The sequence below is a fragment of the Penicillium vulpinum genome (assembly GCF_028829585.1).
Source record: "Penicillium vulpinum strain IBT 29486 chromosome Unknown utg000004l_segment0_segment0, whole genome shotgun sequence".
Taxonomy (NCBI): Eukaryota; Fungi; Ascomycota; class Eurotiomycetes; order Eurotiales; family Aspergillaceae; genus Penicillium; species Penicillium vulpinum.
In genome coordinates this window covers 4,118,803-4,139,391 of record NW_026643244.1, presented here as the reverse complement: position 1 = coordinate 4,139,391, position 20,589 = coordinate 4,118,803, and the positions used below count along the sequence as shown (strand labels likewise).

Below are 20,589 nucleotides of genomic sequence, written 5' to 3'. Positions count from 1 at the left end.
TTGATCATCTGGGGTACTGAAATGCGGGGTATGGAGTGGAGAGTACTAACCCCCGGATCTTCCAAGGTTATTATGAATATTCCCAGCTTCTTCAACTTGGATTTATGCAATGCCAGAAACGTATGTGCGAAGGCGTGCAGGTGTGGTGTGTGTTCAATGTCATGCACGCAAGGTAAGTTATCTTAAGATCAAACCGTTGCCTCGGCTAAATATACCGCTAGGTCAAATGCGACCTGCAGCAGCGACAACCCGGACCATGTCTGAACTGCCTTAAGATAAAACTGCCGTGCCAGTTAGTGCGCCGCTAATTTGAATGAGCTGCAGCTAATTTTGGGAACAGAAAACGTCGAGGCTTGCGCAAAGAGGGACAACACCGCCAACCGGCAAACTCGACTCCCGTACTACGAGTACCCGTACCGGAGTTGCCAGAAGTGAGTGAAGCTGATGTTGTCCAACATCAAACTGACTCGCCCGACAAATTTTTGGGTTATCTTGCCAAGGAGTCCTTTCTTTCCAACACATGTCACCCTGATATCAATGAGGCCGAAGCTGTCGTATCTCCACAACCGAATCCACCCACTCTGGATTCTGCTCTGACCCTTGCTCCAGAGCCGATACTCAATGCCTTTTTCGATGTCTATTTTACCAATTTCTTTCCATTGGTGCCGGTGGTCGATCGGCTAGATGTGATGACACACCGTGATTCCCCTCTGCTTATACAATGCTTGTGCATGCTTGGCAGTCACTATCGTTATCCCCGGCTGGCATCCATCCCAACCGCGGAATCTTTCTATGGCAAAGTCAAGACATTAGTGAATAAAAACTATGAGAAGGATAGCCTCACTACCTTGAAGGCTTTATCTCTAATTGCCTGCCGGAGTGCTGAATCACCGACAAACGTTAGCCTTGATAGTCCATGGCACTGGCTTGGTGTGGCCACACGTTTTGCCTTTAATATGGGCCTGCACCGCGAGATGACATACCAAGGAAGACCTGCAGCCGGGATGAGCCGACGGATTTGGTGGAATCTCTTCGTGAGTTCATTGTCCAACTATATCATTGATCTAAACGGGGTGGCCTGATTATTTTCCAGAACCAAGATAAACTACAATCTCTTTGCTACGGGCGACCCCCAGCAATACGCCTGCATGAGATCGACGTGAATCTACCTACTTTACAGGACTTCTCTGTACCTCATGCTGATAACGAGGCATTTCTCCAAAGAACAAAGATTTGCATTATCTTGGGAAAGATCTCTGATGCTCAATATGGTCGACATCAACGTTCAATACTCGAAGAAACAACAAATATTGACGAATACCTGAAGCAATGGATTGATGAACTCCCTCAAGGCCTACGGCTCTATGAGTTCGACGGTCAGACCCGTGCACCTTACCGACGAGCTGCATCAGAACTCCACATAATGTATTTCACCTGTATCATTCTATCTTATCGCTTGACTGAGAGCGCGCGTCTCGGGTCGGTATCTCTCAAGGTTTCCATAGTTGCCGCGTCTTGCATGCTGCAGCTTTTCAAGGAGATATATTATCGAAGCGAGATCGCCTTTCTCCTTCCAATCAATAATTGGTACTGTATGGTAGCCAGTGTGCCTCTCATCCATGCTATTCTAGCATTTCCAGAAGATGCTGCAATGTACAGAGAGGAATTCGATATTCTACGCCTCGTACTCGTTGAGATGACACATACCTCGCCAAGCACCAAATTGGTCATTAACAACATCGATCGTGTCCAGCGGTCTATCTTGGCAACACCCAGCGAGGAGCTTAACTCAAGGGCTTCTCTTGGATTGATCAATGCCGCATTCTCTGAAAGCCGTGATGCTATACTCTGGACTCGATTTCGTCCTGTGGAATCACGGCTACTGTTTCCGTTTCCTTCTTCCATGAGCCCATGTATGCATCTGCTTCAGTCTGTTGCTCAAATTACTAAAGATGCTGCTGCTTGCGCTGACCTGCCCATGGATTCGTTGCCTGGAGAGGAGCAGAGAGCTGGAGAGGAACCAGATCACATGGAATTTCCTTTCAACTTTGATTTTGGAAATGTGCAAATGGATGATTTCTTGCTAGCGCTTTCTGATGTCGAAATTCCTCAATTTGAACAAAATATCTTACTTTAGGCTTACTTGATTAAATCATTTTTGACAAAGTACATGTGCCCAAGTAATGTGTGTAAATAGCATTTGTTCAACCACACTGTAGCAAAAGGCCAACCCATTAAAAACTAACCCACGATACATGGAAATGACTCCCAAAAAAGGTTGTAAAATATGACTGAAAGCATGCCAGAACATATTAAACATGCTAGGGCTCATAATACAAAACACCAACCGCATGTATCGGCATTCGGTACTCATGACATGCTCTACCGAACAATGCTGTCATCCCGCAGAATCGACATAATATATATAGAGACAATACACACAAGATACCTATGATATTCAGTCTTACCGTATTCCTGGACAATATGACCTCCCTACCATACACCACCCAAGCTGCTGGGAGCAACAGCCAAGATGAGTATGCTATTCTCGAAGAGCCTCTGGGTACTACCCGTCATCTCCGCATTGTTACAATCGGAGCTGGAATAAGTGGATTGAATATGATACGGGCTTTGCGGAAGACAATGTCAAATTATGAGCATGTTGTGTACGAAAAGAACCCCGAAGTCGGAGGAACTTGGTACGAAAACCGCTACCCAGGCTGCCAATGTGACCACCCATCGCACAACTACCAGTTTACATGGAATCCAAACGCGAGATGGTCGCAGTTCTCTGCCAAAGCACCTGAGATCCAGGAGTATATTCTTCGCTGTTGCGAGGAGGAAAATATGCGTCCCGAGATAAAGCTTTCACATCAAATCGTTGGCGCATGGTGGGATGATGCTTCCAGCCGATGGAGTTTGAAAATCAGGAATCTAGTCACAGCGGGAATGGTAGATGATCATTGCGACTTTATTCTGAACACTACCGGGATTCTGAAGTATGTTCTCATTTTAATCTTGTACAGAGACAAACTAATTCTTGTGCAGTAATTGGAAATGGCCGGATATTCCAGGATTAAATGATTTCAAGGGAGATCTTGTCCATAGCGCTGCTTGGAAAGAAGATTTTCAATATCAAGGCAAACGAGTTGCTGTCATTGGAAATGGATCTTCGGGGGTACAGATTGTGCCAGCAATCCAACCGGGTATAGCATCTCAACACTTTTCCTTCGTTTCCAACTAATTGAAATTTAGATGTCGAGGAGCTTGTACATCTTATTCGCTCGCCAACTTGGATTGCCCCGCCCCAAACCGAGCGAATGCTAAAAGGTGCATCCGCCGAGGTCATGAAGTCAGCCCGCATGGATGGCGAAAAATTCACACCAGAGCAGATAGAACGATTCGCGGGGGACTGGGAGTATTATCGGTCTTTTATCAAGGCCACAGAGGAGCAGGTCAATGCTCGCTTCAGAACCGTAGGTTTCACATATAGCCATGCTTTTATTCTACCTGCGGACAGAATATGAATCGCTAATCTGATACAGATGGTGAACAACGACGGACTTGCCGATCAGCTCCAGCAGAATCTTGTAACTCACATGAAAGGTGTTCTCAAAGATGACCCAGACCTTATTCGCGCAGTTATCCCAACTACCTTCCCTGCTGGTTGTCGAAGACTCACCCCGGGCCCGGGATACCTCGAATCTCTCAGTGAGTCCAACGTGAGAGTAGTCACGGAAGGCATCCGTAAAATTCTACCCGGGGGTATTGTACTCGTTTCAGGGGAGTTTGTGGAATTAGATGCCATTATCTGTGCAACTGGATTCGACGTCTCATTTTGCCCGCGCTTCCCAATACATGGGAAGAATGGTCATAATTTGCAAGATATTTGGACCAAAAACCTTCCCGCTGCTTATATGTCCTGTGCGGTTGCAGATATGCCCAACTACTTTGTTTTCATGGGCCCAAATGCACCGATCGGCCACGGCAGTGTACTCAGCATTGCAGAACAGGTTGCGAGGTATATTGTGCGGATGCTAAAGAAATGCCAAATCGAAAATATCAAATCGGTCACCGTCCGCGCCGAAGCAGTTCAGGAATTCACTCAACATACGCACACCTTTCTTCCCCGGACTATCTGGGCGGGCAATTGTCGCTCCTGGTACAAAAATGGCACAGTGGATGGTCCGATCACGGCTTTGCATCCTGGGAGTCGAATTCACTGGTTCCATATGATGGAGATATTCCGTCCAGAAGATTATGAATTTGAATACCAATGTCTAGATAATCGTTTCCAGTTTCTCGGGAATGGCTTCTCTGTCAGAGAGAGCGCGAAGAACCCGAAGTGGTATTTGGAACAGCTGGATGACTTCTCAGAAGCTTTATTTCCCAGTTAATTTACTTATTTGCCTCTAATTCCAGAATAATTTTCAGTCCTTATGATGTTGAAAGACCTAAATGCTGAATGGCGTCTGAAATCGTAAATTAAAAGATTTTCAATAATTGAAACAAGGAGATATACTAATTTTGCATAGCTGGCATGCACATTATTTAGGTATTGTAGTCAGGATGTTTCTATTGAAATTTAGTAACAATCCAGAGATGTTCTATAGAAATTTGAAGACTACATGATATTCATAGCTCATCATGGGCTCAATGACATATAGACTACCATGAACGAGCAATATCAAAATCTTGATCATCGAAATAGTAGCCAATTACTAAGTCCCATCATGTTGGACTGCCGCACCAGTCGGTAGTCGTCAGTTTCAGTATAAGTCAATCTGATGAAGCTGCTATTGCCGAGTACCGAACGGTAATGCCAAATTTAAAACTCAACCCAATATATATTCCAAAGAAATAAAAAGAGAGGGGTAAGTAAATTTCCAAATATTCCAGTCAACTCAAGTCTATATCTTCAACTTCTCCTACTTCTACTTCACAGCCCAGTGAACTACAACAAAATCCTTCTCGCCCAGAATGAATATCATTACAGCTGAAGCGATCGAATCTCCATTCGCAAAAGAAACAATGGGGACATTTGAGGGCGATATATCTCTTAGACGTCTATACAAAGATGAGCACATTTCAATCCTCGATGTCCAATTTTCTCCATGTGCTCGAACACACTGGCACCACCATGCGAAAGGCCAACTCCTGGAGATAACTACGGGATCGGGATGGGTGTGTGATAAGGGACAAGAGCCTCGGAGAGTCAAAGCTGGGGATATCATTTGGTGTCCCCCCGGTACTACTCATTGGCATGGTGCGGATAAAGAGGGCTCTATGGTTCACCGTGCGATCACTTATGGGATTGTGGATTGGTATAGCCCGGTTTTAAAAGATGATTTGTAGTGATTTTATTGAGAAAGTTAATGGGAGGTCCTCGGTTTTGTCTTTCAGTTACTGGTTGAAGTGAGGATGAAACATCAGCTTTGCTGTGCTCGTGGTTCCAGCCTTCGAGGCGAGGCAATCTTTGTGCGCACTATTCAAAAGCCGTAATTGAAAATATACTAGCAACAGTCTATTTCTTTTCTTTTCTCCCTCCATTACTCGTGATTCTAGATCCTATAACCGACTGCGGATATTCTGATACAACCAATCTCTCCACTCTTGGTCAGTCAAGATTGATCTTACACGGGCCTCGAGCCACTCTGTGTTTCCCCAAAAGCCCCACGAAGCCTGGAATCTACACCAGTCAACCAAAGCCGTCTCCCAGTGTCGTTTGAACGTTTCCCATTCGTACAGTTCTGAATCCTCGTCCTGGAGGGTTGTGCGATACCGCTCTAACAGTCCCCTCTCGCCATCACACATAGACAGCTTCTCAGGCAAATTCTCATCACCATCAATCAGCATATGCAAAGGAACCGAACAGGTAAACAATTTGGCGAGGTCACAGACTCCCAGACCGAGCCCGACGTACTGGAAATCAAAGAACGCCACCTTGTCTCCATCAGTCGTCGTGAAGAGATTCTCCGACTTGACATCGCCATGAATATACGACTCAGTCGCCCTCCCACAGGGCGTCAAGAACAATGCAACCATCTCCGCTACAGATAATAAACACTCTTCCGAAATCCGGCACAGCACATCTGACCACTCCGAGTCTGTGTCCTGCGCAAGAGATGCATACTCTTTACGTCGCGTCGCAAGGTACGTATATCCCCCGTTGAGCCACAGCCCGGTGCAAATATCCTTTTCTGAACTCTGTCTTCTACTGCTTTCTTCAAGCGGCGGCAGCACGTATTCGTCAAGACTAGCTGGCAACAGTCCCCGTGAGCGGCCATGGAAGCTAGCTAGCCAATCTAGCGCTGCGCGCACTTGTGTGCCGTTTAGTGCACCCCTTTTCTCACCCGCGACGGGGAATTCAGGACGCAGATCGATCATGATCGTAGCCATAAGTCCTTTGAGTTCTGATGAGCCTGTCGCGTTGCCCATGTCGCGCGTCGAGGCAACGCATTTTGCTATGGCTATGTCGGAGCCCAATTGCGGAACTACTTCACTATAGAAGTATTGCTCTACCTCATAGCTTAGCATCTTTCGTAGATGGCCCTCATCTGCAGTGCTGGTGCTTTTTCGGGGCGGTGAGATAAGCTTTAGGATGAGGGGATACGTTGTCCCCACACGACCTGGTTCCACCCCACATAGCTTACTGAGATGTTCGGCTGCTTTGTTCGTTGTGGCACGCACTGTGATAGCACATATTTGCCCGTAACCGGCCCATAGGGTCTGTAGGTTGGTACATGAGATGAGTTCGAGTGAGTGCCACGAGAGCATGATGCTAGCGACGTGGTTGGAGTCATGACGGGTCATTTTGACTGGCAGCGGTTTAAATTAGTGACTGAAAGCCACAAGCAGAGGATATTTCCTTTGCGGATATTATTGCGCTGGTTTGAGACGGGAGGTGTATAGTGGATCTGGGTTGCCGCGAAGCTGTGTGTACCTACGGAGCCGCGGAGAATGGGATTCTCCGAGACTATCATTGTGTGAATTCATTAAGTTGAATATCAAATTCCAAGATTGGTTGTGAAGATTGGTCATTTCATTCCTTTTTAAAGGTTGGTGTTGGGTGACATTGACCAGGGAATGTATGAGGCAACCCAATCGGGAAGGTACGTGGACTGTATATCCCTCGCCCATATTTAAGATCAAACATCCGTGATGATTCGATTCTTTGCCCGAGCCCTATAAGAGCGACATAGTGATGCGAAAAAGCACAACAGATATAGCTTCCTTCCAGTTGCTCTATTTTTCGAGAATAATACATGTTACGAGATTGTGAGTGAAATTGATATCATACATTTGAAACAGCAACGGGTATAATAAACATAACAATAAAGGAGAATACAGAACACCACAACTGGAACGCAAACCAGACTCGGGCTAGAATAAATTTCCATCAAAAGAAATCGGGAACGTGAACAGTCCTTCATCCATAATATTCCCTAATGTAAACCACGGATCACCGAAATTGGGGTCTATGCCTATCTCCGGGGCCATTCCCATCGGAGGGGCAAGCTGTATCCCAGTCACGGTGGACATGTCCGGGTATCCCTGAGTCTGTGCGGAACTCGACGGTAGATCTGGATAGTTATGTGTGAGTTCAGCGGATGAATAGGGTTGGTAGTAACCCCTCGTCTCGATGTGGTTCGAGTCCGAGGTCGGGAGAGTGATTGGGTATGATGCCCCAGATGACCAGCTGGTTTGGGGTGGATCTGGCCCGAAAGTGGATGGGCCTGGCGTTGTCATCGGGTTGACTGTTGAGCTTGTACTGTGGTTTGAGGAATATGATTGCCCGGCTACTGAGCCTGGGCGTTGAGAGTTTGGATTGTTAACTCGGTGTGCTGGATCACCCATGGCTACTTCACTTAGGAAATGGAGGGGTGTCATGCCCGATGCCATCTGCGTTCTTGGATCGGTAGATGGCGTGTTCGGGGTATCATGGTTCTGATGTTTCTGCCGGTGACCAGAGGGTTTCTGATCATTTGAAAAAGCCTCTTTTAATTCCCGGCCATGATCTCCCTGGTCGCGTTTTTTCAAAAACCAATTGCGCAACAGGACCATTATGTTTCCAAATTTCGCTGCTGCACGGCCACCATCACGCGCGGCGGCCGTGCGGTAATGCGCGATGACTTTATCCAGATAATAATCGAGTTTGAGACTCTGCACGTCGAGAATCTGCCCGATTCGAGTGTCTGGCGACATGAACAATGAGTATATTTTTATCAAACTGACCACGGGGTACGTTGTCCGCGCTATTGTCGTCGTAGGTAGGGATATAAGTCGGTCAATATCAATGGCGCAGATAGCATCCACACTCTGGTGGATGCAGCGGATGGCCGAAGTCAACGCTTCGGTCACCGCTGCAATTGATGGGTTGTGCAAATCATCATAAGATGGAGAGTTGGTGCCAGTTTTGTAGGTCACACACATCACAGATCCGTGCACAAAGAGATTCAGGACAAGTTCTGTGTGAACCATGGGCCCTAGAAGAATGTGAGCAGACGTTAAAGACAAATCTCAAGACCAGGACTTACCAGTGTAAACATCCCGCGGGATCTCCTTTCTCCACTGTGCTAATCGACCCTCAAACACCTTAATATTATACCACAGCTTACTATCTGCAAAGGTGGCAATGGGTTCGGGATCATCTGCAGAAAAGTGATGTCCAGCATCCTCCATTATCAATCCCAGCTTTGCCCACCATTTCAGTTTCCGGTCAGAGGGTAAGCAGTCTGGGTGATTTTCTAGAATATCAAGGCACTCATCCATGTACGGCTGCCAGCTGACCAGTTGTACTCTCCTCAAAGCCGCTGATACCCTGTCAAATGTTAGCTGTTTGTTCACACATCAGAAAACCCCGATCAAAACTCACTGGACAGATAAGTAATAACAGCCAACCCAAGTCCGCCTTGCTTCCGGACCCTCTGGATCAAATGGCGGACCTGCCGGCTTTTTCGTCACCAGCTCGCGAATCATGCTATAGGCCCGTCTGTTTTCAGAGACGCGACGGTTCAATCCAATCTCCATTGCCATGACCACACACATGTGGGTCAAAGAATAGACCTTGAGCTCCTCGAAGTTATCTGGTGGCTGATACCAGAGAGAAGAAACCATTATAGTCTGAACAAGCTCAAGTGACTTATGGCCTTTGACAACAACATGCTCAGCGATCAGGCGATATGTCTCATTCATAAGGATTAACTGTGCATCGGGGTTGAAGACACTAATGGCAACGGCAATGATGGCGAGAAATAAATAAGGTTTATTGCGCCGAACCTCGCCCATCGAAGTTCCCGGCGGGAAAACCACAAAAGGCATCTCTGGTGCCATTTGATGGATATATCGCTCAAACGCCGCGCTGGCAGTCTTATAATCTATAATCCCCCGATCGATCATATCAGCAAACTCATTATCAGCCTCATGTTTCGGAGGCGGCAGCGTAGAGTCACCAGCAAGAGGTCTACGCCAATGCTTCGACGCATGGCTGGGAATCTGCTCTGCAGACGGACTACCCGGCCGCGAATACCGTGGCGCCAGCAACTCACCAGGCGAATCCTTGACTTCGCCTGTGTGCTGCCGCTTGCTCCCAGCCATCTTCGACTCCCCAACAGTCCATATCCGACTAGCCACCTGATCATCGCGCAGCCTAGACGGCGATGGTTGCTGCCCCGCTCCGCCAGAGAAGAGCGCACCAGTCGAATGCGATGCCTGCAGTGTTGCTGTCAGAGCATCGATCTTCCGCTCCAATTCCGCTACCCGGCTGTCGGTCTTTTTCTGCCGCTTGCGCGTCGGCGCGGTCACAACACATGTCCGCCGCGCTTTTGCGCACCGCTTGCATGACCCTTCCGGGTGCACCGGGTCTGGGTCGCACCGCACTTTGAGCTGTCGGCAGGGTTCGCACGCCCGCGGCCGTTTCACGTCGCCTGCTAGCTCATGCGAATCTGGGGACTGGTTGCTGTCTGGACCCATCCCGAATGACGGGTGCGTTTCCCCGTGCCGATGGCCGTGCCCATGTCCATCAGTATGTATGTCCCGGATTTGATAGGGGTTTAAAGGTGAATGGGATGGAGGCTCCGGGTACTCCGGACCTGGGCTCATTTTCGGTCGGGTCGGAGTGTAAAAAGGCCGTTGGGGGTCCCCGTCTCGTACGTGTTGCAGCTGCGGATCAATTTCCATGCAGTGCGGGGCTATTCATATGATACCGGTTCCAGGACCAGATCACTATTACACAGTTAGTGTCAAATTTCCGTTAATATATGTATGTATGTAGATATATTGGCTTTTGCCATTGTTTTAGTGGCGTTATCGCTGACAGCTCGTGTGGTTGTTTGGGGAGAGATACACGGAGAACGGTGATCGCAAACACCGATCACCGATGTGGAGGATCAACATGCCTCAGTGGGGTGAGTTCTGTCAAGCAAGGGGAATACAAAAAAGCAATGCTTACCTCTCCCTTATAAATTCCCTTAGTTCTGTTTGACTTGTTCGTCAATTTGGGGCTAAAAGTGAAGTGAGAAGTTCTTTTATTTTTGAGTTCTAACTAATATTTTAGGGTCCACGTGACTAATCAACCCACTAAGACTACCTATGTATGTACATACATTATCAGCCTGGGCATCTACATCTACATATGATGCATTGATTTATAGATTGAGATTAAATTAGATTCATTGATAATGAGATCTCCTTGGAGACCCATACGCTGAGCGCTGAGCGGGATATCAAAAACACAAATCCCAGACACCGTGAACCAAAACATAGGAAAAGCAAAAAGCTAAGCTAACAAAGATTTCTCGTTGAAATTCACGCTAAGTGAATATGCACCATATTAGGAGAGTTTGTGGACAGGGCACTCCATTTTCCTCTCAAACCAGTCAACAATACAGTGCTTGTGAAACTTGCACAGACACTCAAGGCGGGCTAGGGCCTGCCCAACCTCGTAGTCCTCCATACAGATCGTGCACTCAGCTGCCTGGCCATCTTCACCGATGCAGTCCTTCTCCGTGGCCACAAATGGAAGCATGCGGGCTTCCGGTGGAGGATGGGGCAGCGGAGGACCCTGTTGCGCGGATGATGTCCGGTGCAGGGCAGCCGGGCTCAAATAACCTTCAATACACGCCCGGGTGTGCGCCTGGCGCGCCTCAACAGGCTGCTCGGGGCCCAGTGGAGGAAATTGGCGTCGGCATACGGGGCAAAAATCACCCTCGTCCAGCACAGGTCCACGGGGCAAGATACCGTCACGGCTAGAAAATGAACGCCGTGGTCGGGCTACGCTGGTGACCGGGACTTGACGGGGTTGGGAGTGCAGTTCGTTCAGGTACTGTGGTCGGTCATTGGCACCCATGGTTCGTCGCTCCTGGCGAGCTTCGGGGTTCTGACTCGGACCCTGTGCGTTTTTATGTTAGTTCTTGTTTGATTAGGTAAAGTGATAGGAGAGAACTAACTGATGAGGCATGATATGCGTGAGCCATATTTGATGAAAGAGAATGGGTGGGCCGGTGGCCGTGTGCTCGCATGGTATTGTAGCCAGGGGGATTCGGGTTTGGATCTGGCACACATGGATTGCAAAGTCGTACTTCTTCGCCCCCACCAAGATAAGGATTCAGTGTCGTTGATGTTGATGATGAGGCATGGTCTTCGCTTGTGAGATCAACGACCGGTGGAGGATGGGAAGGCATTGGCGGTGAATCAGGGAGGAGGTCGACAAAATCAGGAGGGCGGACAATATACTGTCTGGGAATTGTGATCCGATGTGGGGAACATGATGCACATACCACTCTCCCACACTTTCGACAATGATGCTTTCTGTGCCAGAAGTTGAAGACTATGCCACAGATCGGACATTCTGATACTTCCGAATCTGCCTGCCACTTGGGGAGAGCAATATCCATAAATGGTGGGGGTGGGTTATTGTCAAGAGATGTGGCCGAGCGGGGCTGATTAATCCATGGTGTTGGATCTTCCTGTCGAGGAAGACCCGGCAGTTGCCCGCCAGAAGTAGAAGAACGAGGCGTTCCTGGAGGAGAGGAAGAGATATCAATTGCTGTTGCGATTGAGGAGCCAGGTGCTGCAGAAATAGAACTTCTGGTGCGGGACGAGGGCAGTACCATAGAAACAGATCTATGCGGCAATATGCTTCTAGATGATCCCCCATTGTTTCGGGCCGGTCCAGCCGTGCCCCCAGATCGTTCCCATTGTAACCTCGCATCTTCGCCGGTACTGGTCAGTCGTCTCTTACGTTCTGACCCGGCACGAATGGGAAAGGCTCTCGCCCTGGAGCTAACTCCTTCATAGCTGCTGTAGCTTCCAGATTGGATTGTACCATGTACCTCTGGTCTTTCGCCCGGTCTCGTGCCTGCCCGCGCCCTCGGCTGGGGGCTGGACTGGATCGGGCTGGACGACGCCGTGCTTGATCCAGGCATTATTATTGCTGGTTCGATTGATATGGATCCTCTGCGAGATTATGTTCACCACAGGCAGCGAGATCGACCCTCGGCCGTTGGGGTGACAGTCTTCATGAACTAGGTGGCGATGGTGAGGGAAATGGATGGCGGGGAAGTTCAATGATATAGATGTAGAGGATAGACAGTCCTTTTGTGCAATCTCGGGCTCAGCTTCAATGACGTTGACGCTTTTTGCCGAAGATCACATCAAGGAGTGATAGGATGACGCTTATCATAGAGCCAAGGCTGATTGGGTCGGATTTATGAGGCTGAGAGTCTCGTGGCTATGCTATCAGATGCCAGCAACACGATGGCAATGCCAGCAGCAGATGAAACGATGAGAAGAAAAAACCCAGCAGAGTAACTTTTGACTCACAGATAAGAGAGAGGAAATGATGTTAAGAACATTGCCTGTTTGGCCCAGATACGGCTGTTATCGTGGGGTGGGCGGTGAGGGCGGTGGCGATTGACAGTATCGGCCCGATCTGCCCGCGTATCATCGGCCTCGGTTGTTTCTTGTCTATAGTACTCTGTTTAATCCCTCGGTGTTTTGACCTGGGCCTCAGCATTCGAAGGATAATAAAAGCAACCAGTTCTTCTAAGATATCTGCAAAGAAATTCCCACATCGGCGTGTAGATATCATACACTAAGGAGGCTTTCTGTACATAGGCATAGCCGCAGGACTCTTGCAAGAGATTGTCACTAGTAGGGAGCCATGCATGACGATGCAACATGGGACATGGCTTACATGTCTATGCGTAAAATTTTGGTTACATCCATCTTTCGAGTCATACCACTGAGTGACCTTCATATCACCCCAAGAAAAAGCACTAATGAACAGTCCCCATTAATTAAGATCTCCCGGTACTATTGTGTCCTAAGATTAATACAAGAAGAGCGAAAAGACACGGGTACAGAAAGAAACAAGGCCTCCAAAAAAGCAAATGTCCTGTGGCCTAGATTGAGCGACAGCCTGAAAGACGACAAAAAGCCAATGAGCTCGCTCCCCATTAGGTGTATCTGGGATCAGAGATAGAACGCCATCGCAGCAATTTTAGGTAGAGACACAAAGCAATAGACGGACGGACAGAAAGCAAGGAAATTCGTGAGAGTGGCATCAATTCGCCAGATATTCCGGGGAGGAGACGTGGTGACGATATCAATAGCGCTAAGTGGGAAATAAGTGATGAAATATCCATGATAGAAACAGAGACAGAGACAAAAAGAGGTAGATGGCGAGCTGGAAAAGGAATATACTGGTTGAAAATACATAGATAGCTGCCTTTTGTCATTTTTCTAGCGTTCGTGCTCGCCCAGTGCAGCTTCATTAACAAGTTCTGCTGAGCTACCGGTAAACGACGGCTCATCGGGGCTCGCTTCAGTTATTTGTTCGTGTGCGCGATGTTGAGGGACATAGCCCATACTCGAGGGCCGTTCCGCTCGAGGGCCCGTCTGCTGGCTCGAGGCGTTTGACCTTGATCTTGAAGTAGAGGTCATAGACAGGCCTCGTTCACGAGATGGCGAGCTATTCCCGCTGAAAGGCAGACGCGCGGTGGTGGAGCCTGCGGGCTGGAGATAGTGCTCAGAGTTATCAGAGTGCTTGCCTACCTCAGATTCATGGGACAGAGTTTCGGTCACAACTGGAAGGCCAGCCGCAGGTCCGCCTGCGTCTTGTTCGCCGGGCGCTTGCGTGTACTGAGAGCCCGTTCGACTGGACAATTCAATGCCACCGCCAACCGAAGTATTAAGTTGTGGCAGTACTGGTGGCCGTGTCTCACTTGACCGCTCGGGGTCATGGTCATTATCTGGATCCTCACGGGGATCATTTCCAGCAGACACATTCCGAGAGTGGCTGGCGGTTGGCGTGCCCGGATCATCCTGATATTGTTCATTATAGTCGCCTCCTGGCGGGAATAGACCTGGAGGAGGCGCACGAGCACTTCGGACAACCTCAAATCCTTTGGCATTGTCCTTAGTCTTCCCTTGGAGCAAGCTTCGGAACCAGCCTGTCGCAGACGACACTGGGCCTGTGGGATCGGCTGGGCCAGTTTTCAACTTTCGAGTGCCGCTGTGGGACAGTGGTGGGCCGCGGACACCGTAGTAGAAATCAACTTCACGAACAGCATAATCCTTTGGCTTCCGTGGAGTATCGAGCTCCATATCGTCCTTCGGTGCTGCTAGATATGCTGGAATGGGTGTGGCCCGGCCAGACATGGTGCCATCTCCCAAGTCATCCTCCGTATTAACTGCTCGACGGCTTGATTTTGATTTCAAGAAGCCCATTGACGGGCTCTTCCCCTTCTCCAGCAGTGGATTTTTACGTCCCGGACGGGGCGGTCGATAATAGGGATCACGAGGGTTCATCCCCATCATGGTACCGCTGCTAGGCGAGCTCGGGAAACCGGCTCCTTGATAGGCGGTTGAGGTAGGTGTGGGGAATCCTCCACTGGCGGCACGACTATGCGTGCCCCCTTGCGAACTCGCATAATCATAGGCAGCGCTGGCTCTGCCATCACTAGCTGTAGCACGGTTCAGAAGCAGACCCGAGCTCCCAGAGAGACTACGCGGGCGCGATCCATCAAACTGAGAAGACATACGGTCGTCACCATGGCCGAGCATAGCAGCCTCCGATCCCATACTTTGTCGAGTAAGATCACGCCGCGGAGTGCGCCTGGAGAGCTGGCGCATGCCAAGCACCTTAGTCAAACCGCCACGAGTGGCACCGCCCGCACCAGCCAGTCTTGCCAGAACCTCAATCAATGTTTGCATCGCGTTAAGGAAGAAGCCGAAGACAAGGACCACGGCGTGTAGCACGAGAATCAAATATCCGATCCAGCCTCGTGCCGAATCCGAAACAGTCAATGACGGGACAAAGATGACGCTCAGGATGACAGTCAAGAAACGCACAATAGAGAAGATGCAGTGGTACAGGTTCATATGAGTCGGTCCTGAGAAAGGTCGGAAAGCCAGCAGGGTTAGGACGGAGACAACTTCGCAAATGGCCAACATTACCACCTGCGCGATGCCAGATGGCTGCAAAGCACCAATAGCTATCCCGCGAGCGATGTTTAAGACAATCGGAACGATACCAAAGGCTGCTGCATCGTCACAGTAAGTATTATATAGTGGCCCGTACAATAACACCGTAGGAAGATCATCGAAAAGGTGAGACTTAGGCCGGGTAGAAATAATCACTCGGATCACCCAGATGGAGAAGCAAGCGAGAATAACAAGTACCACGGCGGCCAAAGTAACACAATAAGCAGCGGATTGACGAGCAAGAACCAGCTGGAAGAACGAAAGGGAAACGATTGGCAAGAGAAGGAAATTGAAGACAATGCGAATGAGGTTGCCCATGGTAAACGGCATGTTTCTGGCACGCAGATCCTGATCTGTGTTGTTTGCCAACTCACGATACAGCCATCGAAACGCGAATGCGATCTGGAACAGCACCGTCACAGAGGCCAAAATTACCAGCACCCATATCATCATCCCAGGCCAGATATCCTGCGATGAGCCCATACCAACCAGCTGATTCAATCGGTCGAGGCCATAAGTTCCATTGATGGCATATATACCATCGACAACTGGATCGCGACCCATTTCAGTGCTCATGAAACTCTGGTTGAACATGAGAGTCGACCATGCTCCCTGGCTCACTGCAGGCTGGAAGAAGCCTGGATAGTCTAACGAAAGCGAGCCCGTCAAGACCACGAATTGAAGATACTGCAGGCAATCCGCAAACCCAGGAGTGACAAGCCGGAGAACGTCCTCATCACGGCCGTAGTTGCTTGTCCACCGAAACAAATCAGTTGTACCCCAGGGGCTATACATAGCGGCAGCGATGGTCGCAATTCCCACGAGTATCAAAATGACAAGAGGCACATAAGCGATGGCATTTTTGAGAGGTGTACCGAGGTCCGGTGTGACTTTGACTGAAATACAAGCGAGCTGAACCGCGGATGCATCTCCAGTGCGAATCGTCAATAACGGTACGATGGTTCCGAAACGGTATGTTGAAAGCATATCATGTTGAACAGAGAAAGCGTGTAATGTCGACAAATCGCTCCTACACAAGAGAATGGCGTCAGTTAAGAAGAACAGAGATTTTTCTTTCCCAGCAATAGCTTACATGTTGTATTCGAAGGCTGGACCCAAAGGGAGGGTACCTTGCGTGAGTGAGTCACGGAAACGAGAGGCGTTGTGAAAGGGATTGAAGCTGAGCACATTGAAATCCGTCATCAGCGTGCTGTACCTGTTGTTGCTACTGCTCACATCCTCGATCTTCCCATCGGTCCAATCGGGATCTCTCCAGACGAGGGAATCCGGCGCCGGGTAATTTGCGGTTCGAGACACGGTTCCAGACACATTTCCATATACCGTGACAGCGAGCGGGTGTAGAGGATTGGTAAGGTTGAATGTGACGGACACGTTGGTAGGAACGAATTGAAGTTGTAGAGGATCGGACTCGAGGACGGTTTTCGATAGACAATTTTCAAAGTCCAATAGAACAGCAGCAGCTGGCGATGCAAAGCTTACTAGGCAGATCAATGCAATCCACCACACGGGACTCCATAGTTCTGCTCGTTGGCGTTTCGAAGTGTCGCACCAGAGCCGACCTTGCGAAACGTGTATTTCACTACGTCGCGGCAACCCGGTTTCTCTCCGTCGAGGAGAAAATAAGGAATCGTCCAGCTCGATCTCTATCGAGTCGTACATGTCTGCTTCGGGCATCCGGGATGACCTCCTCGGGGAGGTCAACCCCCGGCGTAGATGATCGAATCCACGTTGTGTTGACAATGGGTCGGTGTCGGGTTCTCGTCCACCGTGCACACCCCTTTCCAGGGTTGATAGTTACTTCAGATTGAGAGGAATCTCACTGCAGGGAATGGACCAAGGATTCTGGAGGCTCGCGTGATGAGGTTGGGTTCGAAGTTAGGCCGGTGCCTGGAGATACGGAAGTCTGTGTATGTTGCAAGTTGGCCGCTAAGCTGTCAAACGCGGCACATCTCGGGAGAAGGGATCGAACTTCAAAGTCAGAGCGACACACAAAGTGGAAAAAAAAACGACTTAATTTTCGCAGTGGGTTGGTCTGTTGTTGTTGCTGCGCCTTGTTTGGTCTGGCCCTGGTGGAGTTTGATGGCTGACTACTCGACTTATGCTAATAATAGGCGGCCATATACACTTTTTTTACCCTTTTAGAGCAGAGTAGGATCATGAACTAAATACAAATAGAAAATAGAAAAAAAAAGACTCTTTTTTTAGGACTAGTATTTCCAATCCTATCGTAATTGCACCCACGGTGTCTGTGGGCTGAAGCTGAACCTCCTAAAAATAAATGAGACCCCGAGTCTTTACATAAATTTACTACGCTTTGGTTATCATACCCAGAGAATATCGTCTTCAATTACGAGGCAGAAGACATGCCTTGATGCCTTTATAATTTTATCATGTGTTTCAGATCCGGTCACCCTCATATGTCTCAGCCGACCCTAAATAATCGCTCAAGGTGGGCTGTCTCTTGTCTCACTTACTGATCGGTGATCATGCCGAAGATCAAGCCTTCATTTATGCCGATCGACATCCGGCAAGACCTATTATCGGCTATGCGGTGGAACTATGAGTTTGGAAGGTTACTCTATGTTGATATTGTCTCGGGTGGTGAATAACATGGGTTGGGGATGAGCCTGGCTGATATTTCATCTAGCCAATTGAACAGGATCAATTGAATGACCACAAAGGTGCAGATAATGGCAAAATTTTCAGGGTCCAATATCCTTAGCTGTCTAACCCCACTTGGGCTTAGCGATGGAGGCTTCTAATAGACAAGGGCGGTGGCTTCAGGCCCTCATATATAGCTATGGAGATTGGTGTTCAGTTTCCAGTCGCTACTGAAGTCATCTCAGGATACTCAATCCATATAGATCTAGAAAGTTGGAAGTATACTGAGTCGTGAAATATCTGATGTGTAGGGCTATACTCCGTACAGGTACAGCATAACCCAATAATGTTTCACTCCCTGATCGACGTGAAAATACTAACCAAAAGCTTAACGCCACAATGAAAAAGTTCCTCGTTTAGCTCTCATTTTCATCCCAATCTAACCTGAACTAACCCAGTTCCGTCAGCCAAAAGCCGCAAACTCCTCGCTTATTCCTTCCTTAACAAATTGTGCCGATGCAAACAACATTCCTACGTTGCTCACTTTAGATATTCGTTATTGCTGCCCTGAACAAATCAAGATGTTCAGCCTTTCACTCTAGATCTGACATTTTTCCTAACTAGCACTAGTATCTTGTTTTCATGTCTAGCCAGGCTGCTATGTGAGGATATAACCTTGACTGTCTCTATGTGTCTGTCTCTGTCACTGTCGCAGCTCAGCGATTCTATACCGCGATCATGAGACGACGGTGACGAATACTAGAGCTCACGGTATAGATGAGGACTCGGCTTTTGTTCTGGACTCAGTATAGATATGGTTACAACGAACCTGACTAGCTTCAACCAGTCTACTACCAATATCTCTGACGGTAATATGCTCTCCTACGGACTCTTACAGTTGTAATATCCTCACCTTTTCTCGTGATACTCAGCAGTTCTATAATTAAACATTATTGCCTCATGATTTGCAGTCTTATCTACTAGTCAGTAAGCGTGTCAATCCCACCAACACCTACCCAGTGTAGGTGGACCTGATGGTGAATTCTAAGACTAGGTATCTTTTGTATATCAAATCCATACAAAAAAAATATATAGGCACAACATAAGCATAAAACATCGATTTGGTTAACCCTCAAATTACATAGCTAGGGGTACTATAGAAGGATATATATTATACAAATGAAGTGAAATTTACCTAGTATCAACCTTAATAACAAATTTCAAGTATACTTGAAGCAGGAGAGTAGTCAAACTTTTCATACTGAATATTTATCTATTGTTTTTTTCAAAGTGTTATATCATATAACTAGTTATTTAGAATTAATATTATTAATAGATGGATAAGACCAAACTTTATGAGATTTTGTCTTGTTGTTTCTTCTTAAGCTAATTTTACCGTTAAGAAAATTGATATGAAGCTTGTGTTTGCAGTTATGTACCTTTTGTATGGAGTTACTACACAAAAGATACATCCTGATATTTGTTATCTGGTGAAGCCCACCAACACTGGGTAGGCGGCTTGGTAGGGTTAGTATCCAATCGCCTGTGAGTTTAAAGGCATTTAGAAGACTCGGATTCTTCGCTTCTGGTGATGTTATCGAGATGATACATATATTACGATCTTGTCAAGTGAGGATATTTATTATCAGCCTGGTACAAACACGGATTATGTGTAGTGCGTAGTGTGTAGAAGTAACTTACTTTAGTATGTTGACGATCTCAAAATTGCATACTGTGACGATTTGAGAGTTCTGCCAGTAGTTACCGTTTGGTGATGTTTCCGTTTTGGGATGTTTATCTCGTTTGTTAAGTTAGGGGTCGATTGTTTGCATTGTCTGCACTGCGGAGCGGGACCCCACAAATGCGAGTTCTAGTTGAAATGCACTCTTTGAAAGAACTGGCTGGTCACAAACGCCGTAGAAATTTAAGCTAGTTGGATGTATATAAGACCCTTAAACAAGACGATATTTGCATTGATATGTTATTCGACCCGTTGAAATAATTACAGTTACTCCTAGTTCCATTTATTTTCTACAATACTGAGCTATAAACCAAATACTAAATTATACCGCCGAAAACTGCATGGACTTCCCTATTTGTCCTATTTGTCGGCCCTCAAAATGTTTGGAGGGCCGCCCTCTTAAGGATAATAAAATAACCTGCCCAACCTGCGGGCAGGCATCGCCTGCCATCCGCCTGCAAAAGCACGGGGCTGCAGGCGGTTATGAGGTCTAGCCAAGATTGGGCCCCGGGGAGACAGGAGGATGACTAACAGTGCTGGGCAGGTGCAGAACAGAAATGGTAAGAGGTGGTCAAGGGACGCCTGGCCGACACTTGTTAAGGGTGGAAAGATGGCCGTTTCTGGTGCCAAAAGTGGTCATTGTCGGAGTCCTTTCCACAGGTCCTCATATTCTAAGTGTAAAGATGAGATTGGCCGTAGGTACGTTCAAGGTCCACCTATGTAGGCATGTAGGTAGGCAC

The 20,589-nt window shown here is 48.0% G+C and overlaps 6 protein-coding genes across 6 annotated transcripts; 2 read left to right on the top strand and 4 right to left on the bottom strand.

Moving 5' to 3' along the window:
* Positions 1-122: 122 nt before the first annotated feature.
* On the top strand, positions 123-2,137 carry N7479_010073 (fungal specific transcription factor domain-containing protein; the record flags this gene model as incomplete). Its single annotated transcript, XM_057257766.1, has 3 exons — positions 123-172; positions 341-1,034; positions 1,094-2,137. 3 exons carry the CDS (start codon positions 123-125, stop codon positions 2,135-2,137), a joined length of 1,788 nt encoding a protein of 595 aa, XP_057105224.1.
* A 347-nt stretch (positions 2,138-2,484) lies between these two features.
* Positions 2,485-4,397, top strand: N7479_010072 (flavin-containing monooxygenase; the record flags this gene model as incomplete). The annotated part of the gene is made up of 4 exons (XM_057257765.1): positions 2,485-2,999; positions 3,049-3,206; positions 3,256-3,476; positions 3,546-4,397. 4 exons carry the CDS (start codon positions 2,485-2,487, stop codon positions 4,395-4,397), a joined length of 1,746 nt encoding a protein of 581 aa, XP_057105223.1.
* Positions 4,398-5,568: 1,171 nt separating this feature from the next.
* N7479_010071 (uncharacterized protein) lies at positions 5,569-6,813 on the bottom strand (the record flags this gene model as incomplete). The annotated part of the gene is made up of 1 exon (XM_057257764.1): positions 5,569-6,813. The coding sequence occupies one exon, from the start codon at positions 6,811-6,813 to the stop codon at positions 5,569-5,571; it is 1,245 nt and encodes a 414-aa protein (XP_057105222.1).
* A 570-nt stretch (positions 6,814-7,383) lies between these two features.
* N7479_010070 (putative C6 transcription factor (War1)) lies at positions 7,384-10,101 on the bottom strand (the record flags this gene model as incomplete). Its single annotated transcript, XM_057257763.1, has 3 exons — positions 7,384-8,486; positions 8,538-8,821; positions 8,876-10,101. The coding sequence occupies 3 exons, from the start codon at positions 10,099-10,101 to the stop codon at positions 7,384-7,386; spliced, it is 2,613 nt and encodes an 870-aa protein (XP_057105221.1).
* A 730-nt stretch (positions 10,102-10,831) lies between these two features.
* Positions 10,832-12,425, bottom strand: N7479_010069 (phosphatidylinositol-3-phosphate-binding ubiquitin-protein ligase; the record flags this gene model as incomplete). The annotated part of the gene is made up of 2 exons (XM_057257762.1): positions 10,832-11,389; positions 11,448-12,425. The coding sequence occupies 2 exons, from the start codon at positions 12,423-12,425 to the stop codon at positions 10,832-10,834; spliced, it is 1,536 nt and encodes a 511-aa protein (XP_057105220.1).
* Positions 12,426-13,743: 1,318 nt separating this feature from the next.
* On the bottom strand, positions 13,744-17,181 carry N7479_010068 (uncharacterized protein; the record flags this gene model as incomplete). Its single annotated transcript, XM_057257761.1, has 2 exons — positions 13,744-16,516; positions 16,580-17,181. 2 exons carry the CDS (start codon positions 17,179-17,181, stop codon positions 13,744-13,746), a joined length of 3,375 nt encoding a protein of 1,124 aa, XP_057105219.1.
* Between the last annotated feature and the right edge of the window lie 3,408 nt (positions 17,182-20,589).